We start from the raw sequence: 17885 nt of genomic DNA on the forward strand, positions 1-17885 counted from the left end.
TGAGAAAGAACCACTGCGGGGTGGTCATGGAGCACGGGGGTTTAAGTTTGAAGATCGGTGGTGGTTGGACCCGGATTGTGGAAACATTATAAAAGATGCATGGGAAGGGCTAGAGACGCAAGGGAGAGGCATGCAGGACATGCGACGATGTCTGGAGTAGTGCCAAATTCAGTTTAGAGCATGGAGCCAACAAAAACACGGAAATATAGGAAAAAAGGTGGAAAAAAATACCAAGTACTTGGCCATTTTACAACAAAGAGGAAGGAGTGGGGACCAAGAGGAGATTAAAAAGCTCCAAGTCGAAATAGACCAGTTATTAAAGCAAGAAGATGTTAAGTGGAAACATCTAGCTAAACAACACTGGTACCAGAAAGGAGACAGAAATATGCCATTTTTCCATGCCTGGGCAAGTCATCGGAAATGAATCAATCACATCAAATGGGTGCAAGATGACGATGGTAGAGAGTGGGCCCAACCGGAGGACATTACCCAAGTCTTTGTGAACTTTTATCAACAGCTCTTCCACATTGAAGGCCCAAGGGGTATTGACGAATGCTTGGAGGGTTTAGAGGAACGAGTTACCCCTGAAATGAATGGGTGGCTTTTGAGGCGTTTTGTGGCGGAAGAGGTAGATGTGGCGCTCTCTCAAATGGGTTCCTTGAAGTCCCCTAGTCCTGATGGGTTTGCAGTTTGCTTCAATCAAAAATATTGGGACACTGTTCGTCAAAAGGTATGTCAAGCTGTGCTTGATTTTCTTAATGGGGGGTGTTCTTACTGCTGAGATTAATGAAACTTACATTGCTTTGATTCCTAAAATTAAGAATCCTTCCCTCACTACGGATTTTCGGCCAATTAGTCTTTGCAATGTCCTTTATAAGCTCATTGTTAAAGTACTAGCGAACCGTATGAAGAAGGTGTTCGGGGAAATTATATCTCCTAACCAAAGTGCTTTTATCCCAGGTAGGTTTATCACAGACAATGTGATTATTGCTTTCGAGGCTTTACATACCATGGATACATGTCTAAAAGGGAAGGATGGATATATGGCTTTGAAATTGAACATGAGTAAGGCATATGACAGAGTTGAGTGGAAATTTTTAGAGACAGTCATGAGCAAGATTGGTTTTGCACCTAGGTGGGTCCAAATGTTAATGACTTGCGTCCAAACGGTGAGTTACTCAGTTTTGATAAATGGAAGGCCATATGGTAAAATTACCCCTTCACGAGGATTAAGGCAAGGGGACCCGCTTTCACCGTATTTCTTCATTTTATGTGCAGAAGGTTTGAGCACTGGGATCAATAAGATGGAAAGAGCTGGTGGGATTACGGGGCTACCATTAACCAGAAGGGGAACGAGATTAAACCATTTATTCTTTGTAGACGACAGTCTCCTTTTCTGTAGGGCGGATATGGTGGAATGGTATTGCATCCAAAAGGTGTTAGACGATTATGAGAAAGCATCGAGGCAAAAATTAAATAGGGGTAAGACATCCCTGGTTTTTAGTCGTAACACTGTGATGGATATCAGGGCTCAAATCCTCTTGGTGGCGGGGATAAATTCCACTCAACGGTATGAGAAGTATTTGGGGTTACCGGTGATTATTGGTAGATCAAAAGTGGCCTCTCTTTCAGGCATAAAAGGGCGTATATGGGATAAGATGCAAGGGTGGAAAGAAAAATCTCTATCGCATGCAGGGAAAGAGATTTTGTTGAAGGTGGTTGTGTAGGCTATTCCGACTTACACTATGAGTATCTTCCTGCTCCCAAAAACCTTATGCAATGAAATTAATTCAATAATGGCAAAGTTTTGGTGGGGATATAAAGACAATGACAAAAAGGTGGCATGGATGAGGAGAAGGGAGGGATGGGTTTTCGTGATTTAGAAAGCTTTAATGTAGCTTTGCTTGCCAAACAAGGGTGGCGGTTAATTCAAAATCCAGACTCACTAGTGGCTAGAATTTTAAAAGAGAAATATTACCCGAATGGTACATTTTTAGATGCTCCATTAAGCAAAAGGTCATTGTATGTGTGGAGGAGCATTTGAAATGCGAAGTCCTTACTCAAATGAAGGTTTGGTATGGCGAGTGGGGAATGGGAGTAGTATTAAAATTTGAGGTGATAAATGGTTGTTTTCCCCAACGACTTATTCCATCCAATCTCTGGTGCATATCTTAGATGTTGATGCTAGAGTATGCAACTTAATTGACCAAGATACGCAATGGTGGAACATCCCTCTCATTAGAGAGATTTTCATGGATGAGGAGGTAGACCAGATATGTAGCATACCAATCTACCCACATACTCAGCAAGACCGTATTGTCTGGGCAGGAAACAAGCATGGCAACTTCTCGGTACGAAGTGCCTACCACTTGGCAAAAGATTTAAGCATTAGAAAGGACAGTAGCTCTTCTTCAGTTGATTGTCTAACACCTCTTTGGAAGCGTATATGGCGGATCTCAGGGCCGCAAGTGATCTCCCTATTTACTTGGCAAGCCTGTAACAATATTCTGCCAACCAATGCGAACCTCTTCAAACGAAAAATAATAGTTGATCCTTTATGTCTGGTATGCTGGTTGGAGGTGGAAACAGTGGGCCACGCTTTGTGGAGTTGTCTGGCGGTGAGAGATGTCTAGCTGGAAGGAAATGTCAGAATCCAAAATAGCTGCAGTGATGAGGACGTGTTCAGTAGCATTCTCCAGAAGCTGAGTGATAGGCTAACGGTGGAAGATTTTGATCTGGCTGCATGCGTGGCCAGACATATTTGGTTAAGAAGAAACAAACTAGTTGATGAGGATACGTTCTCTCACCCGAGGATGGTGTTTAAAATTGCCAGTGATCAGATGGAGTTTCATCGGCTACAAATGGTGTGCGTACTGGGACTCAGATGACTAGCAAGCCAGTAGTGGAAAAGTGGCAACCACCGCCCAGGGGTATTCTGAAGCTCAACTGGGATGTGGCAACAGACACCAGGACAAAGATGACGGGAGTCGGCGTGGTGGTTAGAGACTATTTAAGTGTAGTATTGGCAACACAGTGCATGACGAAACCTTTTGTGTGTGACCCAGGGGTGGTGGAAGCTTTGGCATTGAGGGCAGCAGTGATGCTAATGCGTTAGCTGGGAATCACGGAGTCTATCTTAGAAGGAAATTATCTTGAAATGGTGCAAGCAATGAAGAGAGACGACTACAGTTGGGCCAGATACGGTGTTGTGTTGAAAGACACTAAGGAGCTGCTCAAGGGATGTTACTCGTGGGATATCCGCCATGTTAGGCGTACAGCCAATGAAGTGGCGCATAGGCTTGCCAAGTTGGTAGTTTCTCAAAGTGTAAACCATCTATGGTTAACAACAGTCCCTTTTTGCATTAAGGACATTGTATTGGCTGAAGCGGTGTTATCAGTTTAATGAAATTATTCTTTTTCCCCTATATATATATATATATATATATATATATATATATAGAAAATGCTCGAGGTTAATATTTTTCTCATATTTGACAAAGTTTATCTTACAAATGAACTCCACATAAGTCAATAATAGATCCCATAAATCTAATGGTTGTTGATCTATTAAATTTATAAAAGAATATGAGCCCCCCTCCCCTGCAGCTTTGTTAACCCTCATTTTCCCTCCAAAACCTGTGTTGATAAAATATAATTCACTCTTCTTCTGACTTCTCAGCCAAAGAAGAAAGAAAGAAACACCAAAGATTTCACCGTCTTCATCCAAGAAGATGCTCAAGGCCTTAAGATTCCCCCGCAAGAAAACGTCGCGGCCCTTTAAGGATTACTACTCAGATTGGTTCAAAACCCTGAAGAACACCCTCCTCCCCCTCCTCCGCTCCTCCATCTCCGATTCCTCTCCCACCCTCCTCTCCACCCACGTCGAAATGCTCCACCACCACATCCAGTCCTACTACCACGCCCTCGACCTCGCCTCCTCCCACGACATTTCTCAGCTCCTCTTCCCCGACTGGCGAAGTTCCCTCGAGAAGCCTTTCCTCTGGCTCGGCGACTTCCACCCCTACCTCTTCACCAACCTCCTCCGCTCCTTCCTCGGTGACACCGATGAAGAAGCCGATGGCAAGACCGACGTTTTCATCAAAGTGGGTGGCAAGAATTGCGAGTTTTTTGACAAGCCCTGGGAAATTGCCATGGCGTGGAAGGCCCCGAGTAAAATCATGATGTCCCGGATCGACCAGATTGAGTGCGGCCTAAGGCTGATGGTGCCCGCATTGGTGGACCGTGTGAGGAACGCGCAGGCGGTCTTCATGAAGCGCGTGGTGCAGCATTGGGTCTGGTGCAAGGGGAAGAAGGAGGCGGCTAGAGCATCCATCGGCGACGCCGTGGCCGCCCAGATGGAGGAGATGGTGAGCGTGTTTTTGGACGCCAACAGGCTGAGGAGGAGCGTTCTTTCGGAGATTATCAGCGCCACCAATGTGTATCAGGCGGCTCTCTTTCTTGTGGGGCTTTCCCAATTCCTTGTTGGGTTGAGGGACCCTGATTTGCTCCGCGAATTCGAAAGGTGGCTTCCTCTTCTCATATGCCTTTCCGTACGTAATCCTTTTTTTTTTTAGTGTATTTATGATTATAGTTTTTGACAGGGCTTGATCTTTAGATAGTTCTGATTGTAATTTTTCAAGGGGAGTAGTGGAAAAATGCGAGCATCTTTCATCAAGTAAAGATTGATAAGAGATTGACAGCTGGTGAATGCTGAAATGTGTCAGTTTGATCTTCCCCTGTGTTGCTGTAATTCTTTTGAGGTTTTGTTCAATTTATTTTTACATACCCAAAAGAAAATCTGTTAATTAGCTTCAGCTCTTCTTGCTGAGTTGTTAATTATAGTGGCTTGAATCAGTAGTGTACAATTTTGTTACCCTTTGGTTTTAAGGCACCATTCGTTAGAAACTGAATGAATGAGCCAATTTCTCAAGCACACAGAGTGCTTCGCATTCAAACCAGTGAAGATGATATCACGGCTTATTGTTAGGTTGTCAGTCTTTTATTTCTCTGAATTTTCAAGTATTTTAAGAAGGAATTGAATACTCTCAACTTTATCTCTCGAACTTTTAATTTGGTACAATGTACCACTATATTAGAATTTAGCGTTAAATTTTAATGGAGGCCATGAAAAATACCAAAATACTTTTAACTTTTAATTTTTTTTTTTCTAAAAAAAAATAAATAAATAAATGTAAAATTATGGGTAAATTTAAAATTTTATAAAAGTTTCAGGAGTATAAATGTTATTTTATTAATTTTAATGTCTGTTTAACACCAAACCCTAATGAATAGAGGACAAGGATCCTCTCAAGTTCATTGAGTTGATGGCTAGGATCTCTCCTTAGAGATCCTAAGGCCATCAACCCGCCACGTGGCATATTAAAAAAATAATATTATTTTATCATTTTACTTTTAAAAATAAATAAAAAACAAAATAATAAAAGCTAAAAACAAATATATATAAAAAAAAAAAAATAAAAAAAAAAAAAAAAAAGGGTGGCTGGCCACCCCATGTTGGCCACAGGGGGTGGCCGGCCACCACATTTTGGGGCATGGGGGTGGCCGAAGCCACCCCCATGGGCCGGTTGGGGATGGCCGAAGCCACCCCCATGGCCCTTGGTGGTGGTCCGGCCACCCCCAAGGGCCAAATCAAATTTTTTGATTTTTTTTATTTGGCCTTTGGGGGTGGCCGGCCCACCCCCAAAGGCCAAGCGGTGGCCCTTGGGGGTGGCCAATCCACCCCCATGGGCCGGTTGGGGAGATAAAATGGGTTTGGCCCTTGGGGGTGGCCGATCCACCCCCAAGGGCCTTTAGGGGTGGCGTCGGCCACCCCCATGGGCCGGTTGGGGGTGGCCGAAGCCACCCCCATGGCCCTTCGGGGTGGGCCGGCCACCCCCAAAGGCCAAATCAAAAAAATAAAAAAATTTGATTTGGCCCTTTGGGGTGGCCGGACCACCCCCAAGGGCCATGGGGGTGGCTTCGTCCGAAGCCACCCCCAACCGGCCCACGGGGGTGGCGACGCCACCCCCATGCCCCAAAATGTGGTGGCCGGCCACCCCCTGTGGCCAACATGGGTTGGCCAGCCACCCTTCTATTTTTTTATATTTGTTTTTAATTTCTTATTATTTTATATTTTATTTATTTTTAAAAGTAAAATGATAAAATAATATTATTTTTTTAATATGCCACGTGGCGGGTTGATGGCCTTAGGATCTCTCTTTAGAGATCCTAGCCATCAACTGGATCCTCTCCAGTTCAAAATGAACTGGAGAGGATCCTTGTCCACGAATAGAGTAGGCTGCATCAAATTAAAATTTCAAGGGGAATGAAATTGATGAGTTTGAGAGTTTTTTCAAAACTTGTGCAAGTTCAAAAGGCCTTTATGAAAAAAAAATTTCTTAAAATAATTAAACAAATTTAATTATTATTTAAAACATATAACATAACTTGTAATTTATTCTTTCACGCTTAGCATTAATTTATTTATGATAATCTTGAATACATTATTGCCAATATACATAACCAAACAGTCATACATTCATTGAACTCTCACTTGATTGGGTAAACTTTTTTTAACATTACTCATTATTGAAATAGAATATATCTTCAAGAGGTAGTTCAATTGGCTGTAAACCCCGTTTCATGAAACGGAGGTTACTAGCTCGAATCTTCCCACTTTCCTTTTCTTTGTGTGGACATGTTAAACAAAAAAAATAGAATATGTGTCTGTGAGAAAGATCGGGTTCTAACCCCAAGACACATAAATTACGATTGTGCAGTACATTAACAATAAAATTCTGAGCAGTCCAATTCTTCAATTAAACAACTCTAGTTCAAGACAACATAACCCTTAACTCTTAAAAAGACTTACAAACATAATTTTGATTACCAAATAAGCCAACGTACAGAAAAAACTTAACAAACTGAGCTTGGGCAATTGGGTGATAAAACTAATTAACCAAGTACATTGAAAAAAAAATACAAACTTAAAATCTAAACCCAAACCTTTAAACCACAAAACTAGATTGGTTTGAAATATTTGAAGTTTGACCCTTGTAGCTTGTATCTGAAACCATGAATAAAGACATCAAACGTATGTGGAACTGGAATTATCAAGAGCAAAGTGTCAATCATAAATAAAACCATCTATGTTAGAATCATCCATCAAGTAAAACTCCCATTTACTTTGCTCCCTTCCACTCCCAAAACTTTTCTCATTTTTGTCACGAAATGATAAATGGAAAGTGTTGGGATCTTGCACATAAAATATGTGCAGCGTAAAGAACGATCGCAGGGAAATTTTTCCTCAAGGTAAACAAGGCCAGATTTAAAATTAAACATACAAGTTTATGAAACTTATAGTCGAATTCGACATCTCTGAAGCATGTAAGGCTATATAACTCTGCTTAAAATTCTTCTTGAATGTTGAATGATGAAGAAGACATTCTTGATGTTCTCGATTCAACCTTTAGATCTTCTATTTGATGATTGAATATGACTATGAGTGTGAGCTCACAATAACTATTATCAATTTTAGAGAATAGCTAGAAGCATAAACTTGAAAAAAAAAAAAAAAAAAAAATTCTCTCTTCAATATTTCTCACAACTTTCTCAATTGTGTTTTTCATTTATATCGTATGCTTCTTTAGGGCCCTCTAATTATATATTTGGATTTACTTGGAGAGCTAGGAAAATAACATTCTAGAATCCAAGTAGAACTAGGATTACTGGTCACAAGGGGAATTAATCCTCTTGTGGCCTCTCTCTCCATGTGCCTCGTGGGGCTAGCTCATGCCTAGCCCTTTTCCTAGCTCAATACTTGGGCTTAGGTTTTATTCCATTGGCCCAATGCTCTCTTAACTATTCTTAAACCTTTAGGAATTAAATCCATGAGCGTAAAGCTCTTTTAATTGCTTAAGCATTTAGGAATTAAATTTTTGAGCCCCAAGCTCTTTTAATTCGTAAATTCAATCAACTCCAAATAATAAGCCACATACACTACAAAGATATGGAGCATTTGCATCTTTTTAGAAAAGTCTACAAACATGGGTTGAGACCAACTCATTATCCTTATTATTGACCACTGTAACACCCGCCTTCTTGGGCACCACATGAATGAGACTCATTCATTTGCTGTTAAAAATCGGGTATATAATTCTCGTATCCAGAAGTTTGATCACTTTAGCTCGCACTACCTCTTGCATGGCAGGACTCAACCGTCTCTGTGGTTCTCAAGAGTGTTTAGCATTCTCTTCCAAATGAATTTTGTGCATCACAACAAAAGGATTGATTCCCTTGATATTTCCAATAGACCACCCTATGGCTTCTTTATGCTCTTTCAAGACTTCCAACAAATTTTGTTCTTGAGCATCATCCAAGTCCGAAGCAATGATCATAGGCAAAAACTCAGCAGGACCTAGAAATTTGTACTTCAGGGTATCAGATAAGGGTTTTAAATCCAACTTGAGAGGCTCAGCTGCTGATGAAGATAGGTTGGGGAATGAAATCTCAATGGTTTCCCCATTCTCAATTTGCATCTTAGGAGTGGAATCCAATAAGGCATCAGCTTGCTTAAGTAACTTGTCAAGGTCTAGATCACCTCCAAATTGAGCAAAGCACTCTTCCACATGATCCTCAATACTTGGCTCAATACTTGGCTCACTAAAAGTCTCAGCTTGCTCAAGTAACTTGTCAAGGTCTAGATCACATCCAAATTGAGTAAAGCACTCTCCCAAAGGGTACTCAATACTTGTCTCATTAAAAGTCTCCTCAACTATTTCCTCAATCAAGCACACACTTCTGACCCCCTTATGTTCAAATGGCTGCCTGCTAATATCAAAGATATTCAGCTCCACTGTCATGTTCTCAAATGATATATTTATCACTCCAATCCTACAGTTGATTAGGGCATTAGCCGTGGCTAAAAATGGTCGCCCTAATATCATAGAAATTTGGATCCCCACATTTAGAACACGTTTTGTGTCTATGACTATGAAGTCCACAGAATAATAGAACTTATCAACTTTAATCAGAACATCCCCAATGATCCCCATTGTGATTTTCACATATCTGTTGGCTAACTGAAATGTCACTACGGTGGGTTTCAACTCCCCTAATCCCAACTGAATATAGACTAAATATTTGGGCCACCCCCAAGGCTGGTATGTGGGTGGCCTAACCACCCCCCAAGGGCCTTGGGGGTGGTTCGGCCACCCCCAGAAGGGCCGAAGAGGGTGCTCGAAGCCACCACCATGGCCTCTGGGGCCCAAAGCCCTTGCCACCCCCGTTTTGGCCATGGGAGTGGCTTTGGCCACCCCAGGCCGGCATCAAGGGGTGGCCGAAGCAACCCCATGGCCTATGGTGGTGGCCGAAGCAACCCCATGGCCTATGGTGGTGGCCGAGCCACCCCCAAGGCCAAAGGGGGTGGTTTCGAAACCCCATTTTTTGCCCTTGAGGGTGGTTCGACAACCGCCTTTTTGGCAAAAGGGGATGACCGAAGCCACCCCCATGGCCTCTGGCTTTGGGGATGGTTTCAGCCACCCCCCACCCCCCCCCCAAGGCCCTTGGGGGTGGTTCAACCACCCCCAGACCGGCCTTGCGGCTGGCCGGCCACCCCAAATTTTTCCTTTTTTTAAAAAAAAGGTTTTGTTTTGTTTTTTTAATTTATTAATTATTTTTATGATATTATTATTATTATTTTGACACGTGGCATATTTTAGGAGTGACATGTGACAAACCGTTAATTTTTCTCACGAAATCTAATGAATGTATCAATTTTGTCTTTTCTCATAGGTCAGATACCATTTCTGACTGTTTTGAAAACTTAGGGGGAAAAATAAAAAAATTACAAACTCAGGTACTAAAAAAGTTATTAACCCTTTTTATTTTACACAAACCTTCCTTTCAATTTCAGGTTTCCTTTGAATACAAACAAAATCTGTGCATAACCTATATATACAACAAAATCTGTACAAAGCCAAGGCATTAAGAATACTAGAGAAGCTAGGTGCTTTGCAACAAAGAGCCGAAAAACTAGACTTGATGTATGGATGTTTTAGGAACGAAAAACATATTCCCTTCATTATAACAAAGTAGAAAAAATAAATAATGTACATTTAAATGTCATGAGAATAGGAACAAGATAATAGAGTCTTTCTCCTCTCTTTGCAAACTAGACCAAACCAGCATATAAACAACCACCCAAGCAAATCAGACTCAAATGCTCTTGATGTTTCCAAAAAAAGACTACCACAAAATTCAATGGCAAAGAATACCCAAAACACCTTCTCCACTAATGGTTACTGTGAGGCGGCAAAACTCATCCTACAGAGAAGTAAAATTACACCTACCTTATATGTACTAACTCTAGGAGGGTGTGATATTGTATTGGGGGTAGATTGGCTAAGTGTTCTTGGCCTCATTTTGTAGGACTTTATAAAAAATGGTATGAAGTTCCGTTGGGAAAAGAAAGAATTAATTTTGAAGGGAATGCAACCATCGAAGATCAGCCTAGAAGGAGGGGAAAAAATCATCACCCCTACCATGTCTACCATCCCCAACTGAAATAGCATCCCAATTCCTAGCTAGACCATCACCCCTACCACTTCTACCAGCCCCAAATACCTACTATGAACCCAACCATTTAATCCCCCAAATCCCCACAACTAGAATCCCTAATGATGTTTGCTCTATAGTAATCTACCAATCAAACATGGTTGCGCTGGTTACGAACAACCATTAGATCCAATGCACATACAAACGCACATACATTTGATTATATAGTTAACTTGTATAAAAAGCTCATGACTGTTATCCCGCATGTACCGGTGTATCATATTATATAATGCAATTAATTTTATCCATCTTTTATATGCATGCTCTTACAAATCTCATCATGTTCAGTATCTTGCTTAATCAACACAGGTTTCCACAAAATAAAGTTCACAATAATTCAAAAATATATTTCATGAGAGTTGCAAAGATGCATGTTTGATATATATAAAATATTCATGCTACGTGGGAAAAATAATAAGTATCCATGCGAGTTTGTACTCACTTGTGTCGAAGACTCCTCCATAAAATCATGATGAGGCTCCATAACCTCAAAATCTGAGAAGTGACCTATCATTAGTTCTAAACTCAAGCTAAAACAAGCCTTAGACCTAAATATGTTCAAAACAGACTTTCTGCCTGACTATCGAACATTCGGACAGAGATGCTCAAACTTTCGGCCATGACATCGCATGTTTGAACAAAGAGGTTCGAACGTTCGATGCTAGGCAGAAAACTCATTTCGAACCAAAAAGCTACTAAACCACCTCTAAGCAAGTCCTAAGGCCTTAACATGATCACTTACAGAATCCTAAACGAAAATAATGTTTCCATGTAGAAGAAACTATGTCTAACATCATCAAAACATTAACCCACTCAAACCAAGATTAAGGCTATCAACACCAATATAAAGTCAAACTTACCAACTAAGCTATGAAAAAACACTTAACTAGAATAAATAGGTAAAGAACGAGTTAAGTTAAGAAGATTACCTCCTTAAAACAAAACTTCCAAGAATTCTCTTAGTCACCTTAAAAAACTCACACACACACACACACACTCAAACAGAGGTACCACAAGGCAACAGGTGCGGAATGAGGCTTAAGAGTCAAGTGGGTAGGGGTATTTATAGGGTTGAAAAAGCTAAGGACGCTGGTATAATAGTTGTGCAGGTCATCGAATGTTCAATGGTTCCCCGTTTCGGGGTACTACATAATCAATATGCAGATCATAATGTTAATCAATTAGCAAATCATGAACTCAAGCCAAAGCTAGCTAAGGAGATGTGCTATGCGAGGCAAGCTTGGACCAAAACAACAACTTGTGCAACAACAATACTTGAAAGGCAAGTGCAAATATCAAGGGATCTCAACCTACACAAGGAAACTACATTAGGGAATATGCTGATTTGATTAATTGTAATTATTTATGTCATTACATTTTTACTCTTATGTTGTGTATAATTGTATATAATGCCTAGAGCATCATTGGAAATATATCGGTGAAACTAAAGGATTGTCAGAGGCGCAAATCAAGGTTGTCTAAGAACAAACCCTAGCCTCCTTCCAATGCTATTCAAAAGGGAGGACAGACCGTTTCTTCCATCCCTCCTCCTTTTCCCTTTTTCCTTGTTTTTTGTTTTAGATTTTGTTTAGACTCCAACAGCAGGGCCCAGCCTCCTCCACCGCTTTGGCTATCTACTCTATCTCACCGTTCGTTTTTCTCCCCGATCTTTTGGCTTTGTCGGTTTCTGCAAGGGTTCTTAGATCGGTTTTTTCTGAAGCAGATCTACATTTTCGCCGCCAGTCCAAGTCCTATACGTGTCATTACACATTCTTCCCTAGCGCCAACGAGTCCTATAGACAACAAAAGTTTTTCCTCCGGTCAGCACGCGATGGTTGTGGTTTGAACGCGCCGAAGCGTGGATCGCGTAAACGTCACCCGCTTTTGTATGAGCCTCCCGCTGCTGTTTGTAGTTTTTTGTTTGTTTATGTTGTTCTGGCTTTCAAGTTGAGGACGAATAATTTTCGATGTGAGGACTTATCTCTCACAACCAGTTAAATAAAAACTTTTTGTTGTTGGGATATGATTAACCCATGTCGTAGATCTCGTCTGCCAGGAGCATATCTATGCCATAAATGAAGTTTGTACATGTGTGAGATCGGAGGTCATTGATAAGATTTGATTGTTAGAGTTTTTGATGTATCTACCACTTTGTAACCACATAGCTTTTGCCTATGTTCTTAAAAGCTTTATGTCATATGATGTAAAAGCATTATGCTCTGAATCTTTTATGCTTTGATCTTAATGAACTACATATACGCACCACAAAGCCTAAAGAGTTACTATCTTTTTCATCCACTTTGATTATTAACCCTCTTTTGAACTCATTTTTGTATTGAATTATAAAAAGTTATAACTCTCATAATCCTTTAATTTTTTTTTATTTTTTTTTTCTATATCAATAAACCATACTCCAACATTGTGTGATCCCTTGTCAATATGCATAATGTAAAACGTATTCATTATTATATGCTTGGCAGGGGCTCCTATAAACAGCAGCTTTTTAAAGAGGTTCTCAATTGGAGTGCCTAGTTTCAATGGGACATAAAGATGATATTGAGAGCTATGATGTAGAAACAATAATATTGCACCAATAATGATGTGTATCTTTTTCACTTCTCTTTAATTCAGGCACCATACTTTTTGACTTTGATGAAGGGGATCAATTATATCTTTTCTTTCTTAATCCTCGAGATGGTGGAACCCATGAAAAGAAGTAAGTTCAATTCTGTCAGACTTTCAACTTAAGAAAGTCGTTTTTCTTTTCTTTTATTTATTTTTTTATTTTTTAATGAAACAACTTAGAAAGTCTTATGAATCAAAGAGATTAAAAACATGAAGATTCCACACACCAAAATGTTGGGCACCGACGAATCTCTATCATCCTGTCCCACTCGTGACTTGCAGATTATTACACAATATTACTAACTTGCACGCCCCGGCACTAGACCAACCTAATTGATTCAACAACAAACCCTAAATGACTCTTTCTACCTGCTAAAGAGCAATCAATTCACTTGGTGTACAAGATTTTCCATTCGAGGGATGATCATGTCATGTCACGTCATGTCATGTCACGTAGCGGTGCGGTGCGGCCACTTTGTCATTCTTTTTTAAGCAAAAAAAAAAAAAAATCAAGTAAAACTTTATTCACATTAAAAATATAAAACACTCTCCAAAATACATTAATAAACATACCCTTTTAACCTTAACTTTGAACTTTCCATATAAATAATTCATAAACAATCTTAAAAAAAAAAAAAAAAAAAATTAAAAAATATCATTTGATAATGAAAAGAGATTTTATGCAAGTGTGGGCGATAAAGGCCCAGAATCGTTTTCTTATGTACATGATCTATTTCGTTTAATATATTTGGCCACAGCTTCGAAGTCACAAAAAGGGGTGGAGCTCCGCCGTTGGAAGTGCACGCGCCGGGAATGAGAAGATTCCGAGTGTGAACGAACGTGAATGTCGGTCAAAGATACCTCTACCAAAGCCGTAAAATGGTTTTGATTATTCTTCATCACTCGCCTTTCTCTTCCGTGTGCCTTCAGTTTCCAGAAACAACCCACCTTTTCAGCAGGAGGCTGATTCAGATCTGTTGTTAAGTCCTCGTCAGCTCCGACTAAGGCCACGTCCCCAACCAACTTTCCCCGTAATTTGTGCTGGTGGGACCCATTTACAACAGAGCCCGATTTACCACTTTGTTCTCGGTCTTTGCCAAAAGTATTGTGGCCACGTCATCGTGTAACATCAATGAATGGGGAGGTGGGGGGGCCCAACGCTGGTTGTCGTTTTCAATGTGGACAAGGATTTGCCTCGTGTATCCGAGGTGGCTGCATGGACTGTACTTTGGTTTTTCTGCCTTTTTTTGGTCCCAGACTTTGCTGTCCTCTGCACTTTGCCAATTCCCCATGCTTGGTAAAATCATTTTCCGCACCAAAATTAGTAATCTACTCTTTCTTTTTTTTTTTTTTTTTTTTTTTTTTTTTTTTTCATATGTTCACATAATAGAAAGAGGAGAAAAAATTCGAATTAATAATATCTGTTTTATTAAGCGTGATCCACAACCAATTGAACTATCCTTAAAAACAATAATCTAATTTTTGTTTCATAATACAAGAAAAATATATTTTAGTTTCTTTATACACTCATATTAGTCCGGAAGTATATATTATGATGATGAAACTGTACATGTTTTGGTTGATTTCACAATAATTCCAAGTAATTTTGATATATATATATTGTAAGGTTGTTTGGTGGGGAAGAACATAGAATATAGATGATAAACAATAATTGATTTTCAATTGGGGACAGCAAATGATGTTGAGCATGCTATAGCTAGGTCTCTTCTATGATCTATGACTTTGACTACGTGGTACTTGCAGGGGAAGGAAAAAAAAGGCCAGTTACATGACTATTCATAGAATTTGACCCTAATTTTAAATTAAAACTTAAAATTTCAATTATATCATATAGTTCTAAAACAATTGCAATTTGAATCCTTAATAAATTCCTGTTTACTAAAATTAATAAAAATAAAAAAAATTACATGTAAACTGCAATTGGGACTAATGTATATAGAAATTAAAATAAAGAAAAAATCCCCTAGTGTGGACTTGAAAAATAAAATGTTGTAGCATGAGATTCTAAATTATTTAACAGAATTTGACTTCAGGAACTGAATTGTTTTTTTTTTTTTTTTTTTTTTGGAATATCTCAAGAACTTTTGATTTTACTTTCATACAACTTGAAGAAATTTGTAATTTTGGCCAACTACAGTGACTAATTATTTATTTATTTCAAAAAAACTTTTTTTTTTTTTGTATTTTTAAAAAAATTGTTTGATTTTTTTTTACAATTATTTTATTATTTAATTTGTTAAAAGAATAGGGGTATAATAGGAATATAAAAAAAATAAGTGGCATTTTTAATACATTTTAGTAGTTTGATGTGCTACTTTAGTATCTTTTGAACATTGTGAAACTTTATCGTAAACTGCTATTAGTTTGAGAGACTTTTTTATATTTTTCTCCAAAAATAAATAGGGTAGATGAAAAAGTGACATCAAATGAGAGTAAGGTAGCAATTTTAGGAACCAAACGTTGCAATACAGAGGTATTTAATTAGCATGTTTTCATTAAGGTAGGATTGGGGTTTGGTATCACCTGAGTGTTTGGTCGCCCCCCCCACCCCCCATCCAGCCTTATAAAAAATCGCCGACCTTTACCTACTAGCCAGTATTTTCAATATTGGTATGAAAACGACAATTCACAACAAATGTTTATACAACTACTATATATATATATATATATATATATATATATATGGACAATAACATGCCGGGCTTAATTATAAAATGTAATTAATGTGAGCTAGCAGAGATTACATCCCAGTGATATCAAAATGAACTCAGCGATGAGGTATGTCAAAAAATTAATTTAGTCTCTACAGTCAAATTTCGTTAAATGACTTAACATATTCCAATAGCGTGAAACTTTAGAGCTAATAAAATTGTGACTTGTCTCCTATTTAAGTAAGTGTCACACTAACAAAATCTGTTAAATTAGTGAACGTAATTTGATTGTAGGGGCAAAATTATATTTTTTTGTATATCTCAGGGACTTTTGAATTCATTTTGATACCACATAGAGTTAATTGCAAATTAGGTAAATCACAGTGACTAATTTTGCATTTTTTTTTCCTTATATTTATATATATATATCATCATTTCAATAACCCATCGAATTTTTTTGGGAATAGGATCAATCCTTTCCTTTTCAATTGGAATGGGAGGAGTAATTTTACGATCAAAATTTTATTTTGTTTTATCTAATCATGTATATAATATTATTACGTGATAAATATGTTGTCATATCATTTACCATCTTTAAATAACATGACATCACTTTTATCATAAAATGGCTACTCTTGCTCTCGTCCCCAAGAGATAGCTCAATTGGGATCACGCTTAATGAAGCAAATGTCATTAATTCGAATCACCCTCTCCCTCTTGTGCGGGATAATCATTTTTATATTATAAACTCATTTTTAAGTTGCATACGCTCTTTTAGTTTTCTTTTTATTTCTTCATGTTCACTTTTTTCAACATTAATAGTTCATCGTTTGGGATTAGAGATTCTGTTATAAGACATATTAGATATGTTAATGTATACGATGAATCAATCATTTATAAACTTAATTAGAATCATTTAACAATAATAATATCACACATAAAAGAAATACAAGACCAAAGTTTGTTAAAGTCTTGCGAATGAAGTGTTTGTTAGATTTATTTAAACTAAATTATTTACTTAAGTCTTTCAAATAATTATGAAATATATTTTATATCTAAAAATGGTTTTGATGCTTAAGATTTTGGACCATTAAATTGGATTTGGTGGTTAAGATTTTGGACCAAAGTGTCGAGTAAATTGGATTTGGTGGTTACCATTTTGGACCATTATGCTACATTTTAAAGTGTCCATTAAATTGGATTTTTTTATTACAGTTTGGACCATTAAATCAAAATGTTTTTGGACCATTAGATGTATCCAAAATCATTATAAATATAACTCTAACTCTTTGGTCATATATATATATATATATATATATATATATATATATATATATACACAAAGACACACTACCAAATAACTTTTTTTTTTTTTTTTTTCTACAAATTTCCTTTGTACAATTTTATTTTAAAGGTGTTTCAGATTTTCAGTTCACTTTAGAAAACTATTACGGCTTCATTTTATAATCGAAACATTTTGTCAAAACCTTTAAATACTTTAGAAATGAGACAAAGCGAGGCGAGGAGTCGCCAACAGCAAGTCGCTCATGTCGCCTAGTGAGCATGTCGTGGGAGACCCATTGTGCACGTTCCAGTTATTACATGATCCCGCTATTTATGGTAACCACTACGTACGGGATCTGACCCAAGCACGCCTCTCCTGCACGAGAGGTATCGGCCACGACTCTCCATTGACATAGATGGGCCCACAATGAGGCATGGCCATACTGACCCAATCCCAAGGGCGCACTACTAATAAAAAGAGAGGAAATTATTCAAAGAACAAAGCTCTTACGCTAGAAAACTCCCACTTCTCCTTCTTCCCTTTGAGTTCAATATCCTTCTAATTGTCGATAGCTATATTTGCACCACCCTCAATTCAACCCAAGTTCTCTAGGGTAACCAGAAACTGTGTTAACAATGGATTCAATTGATTGAGAAATGTTAGGTTTCACAAGATTATTTCTCAAAATT

At 38.4% G+C, this 17885-nt stretch overlaps 1 protein-coding gene across 1 annotated transcript; it reads left to right on the forward strand.

Annotated features, from left to right (window-relative positions):
• The first annotated feature begins 3731 nt into the window (after positions 1 to 3731).
• Positions 3732 to 4644, forward strand: INP1 (transcription factor). The gene is made up of 2 exons (XM_059585046.2): positions 3732 to 4522; positions 4602 to 4644. Exons 1-2 carry the CDS (start codon positions 3732 to 3734, stop codon positions 4606 to 4608), a joined length of 798 nt encoding a protein of 265 aa, XP_059441029.1. The 3' UTR covers positions 4609 to 4644.
• Positions 4645 to 17885: the final 13241 nt, after the last annotated feature.

This window comes from Corylus avellana, chromosome 3 (assembly GCF_965113065.1).
Source record: "Corylus avellana chromosome 3, dhCorAvel1.hap1.2, whole genome shotgun sequence".
Taxonomy (NCBI): domain Eukaryota; kingdom Viridiplantae; phylum Streptophyta; class Magnoliopsida; order Fagales; family Betulaceae; genus Corylus; species Corylus avellana.

What these genes read in the sequence shown, in the direction of transcription:
- INP1 (XM_059585046.2), top strand. Translation starts at nt 3,732, where the DNA reads ATGCTCAAGGCCTTAAGATTCCCCCGCAAGAAAACGTCGCGGCCCTTT.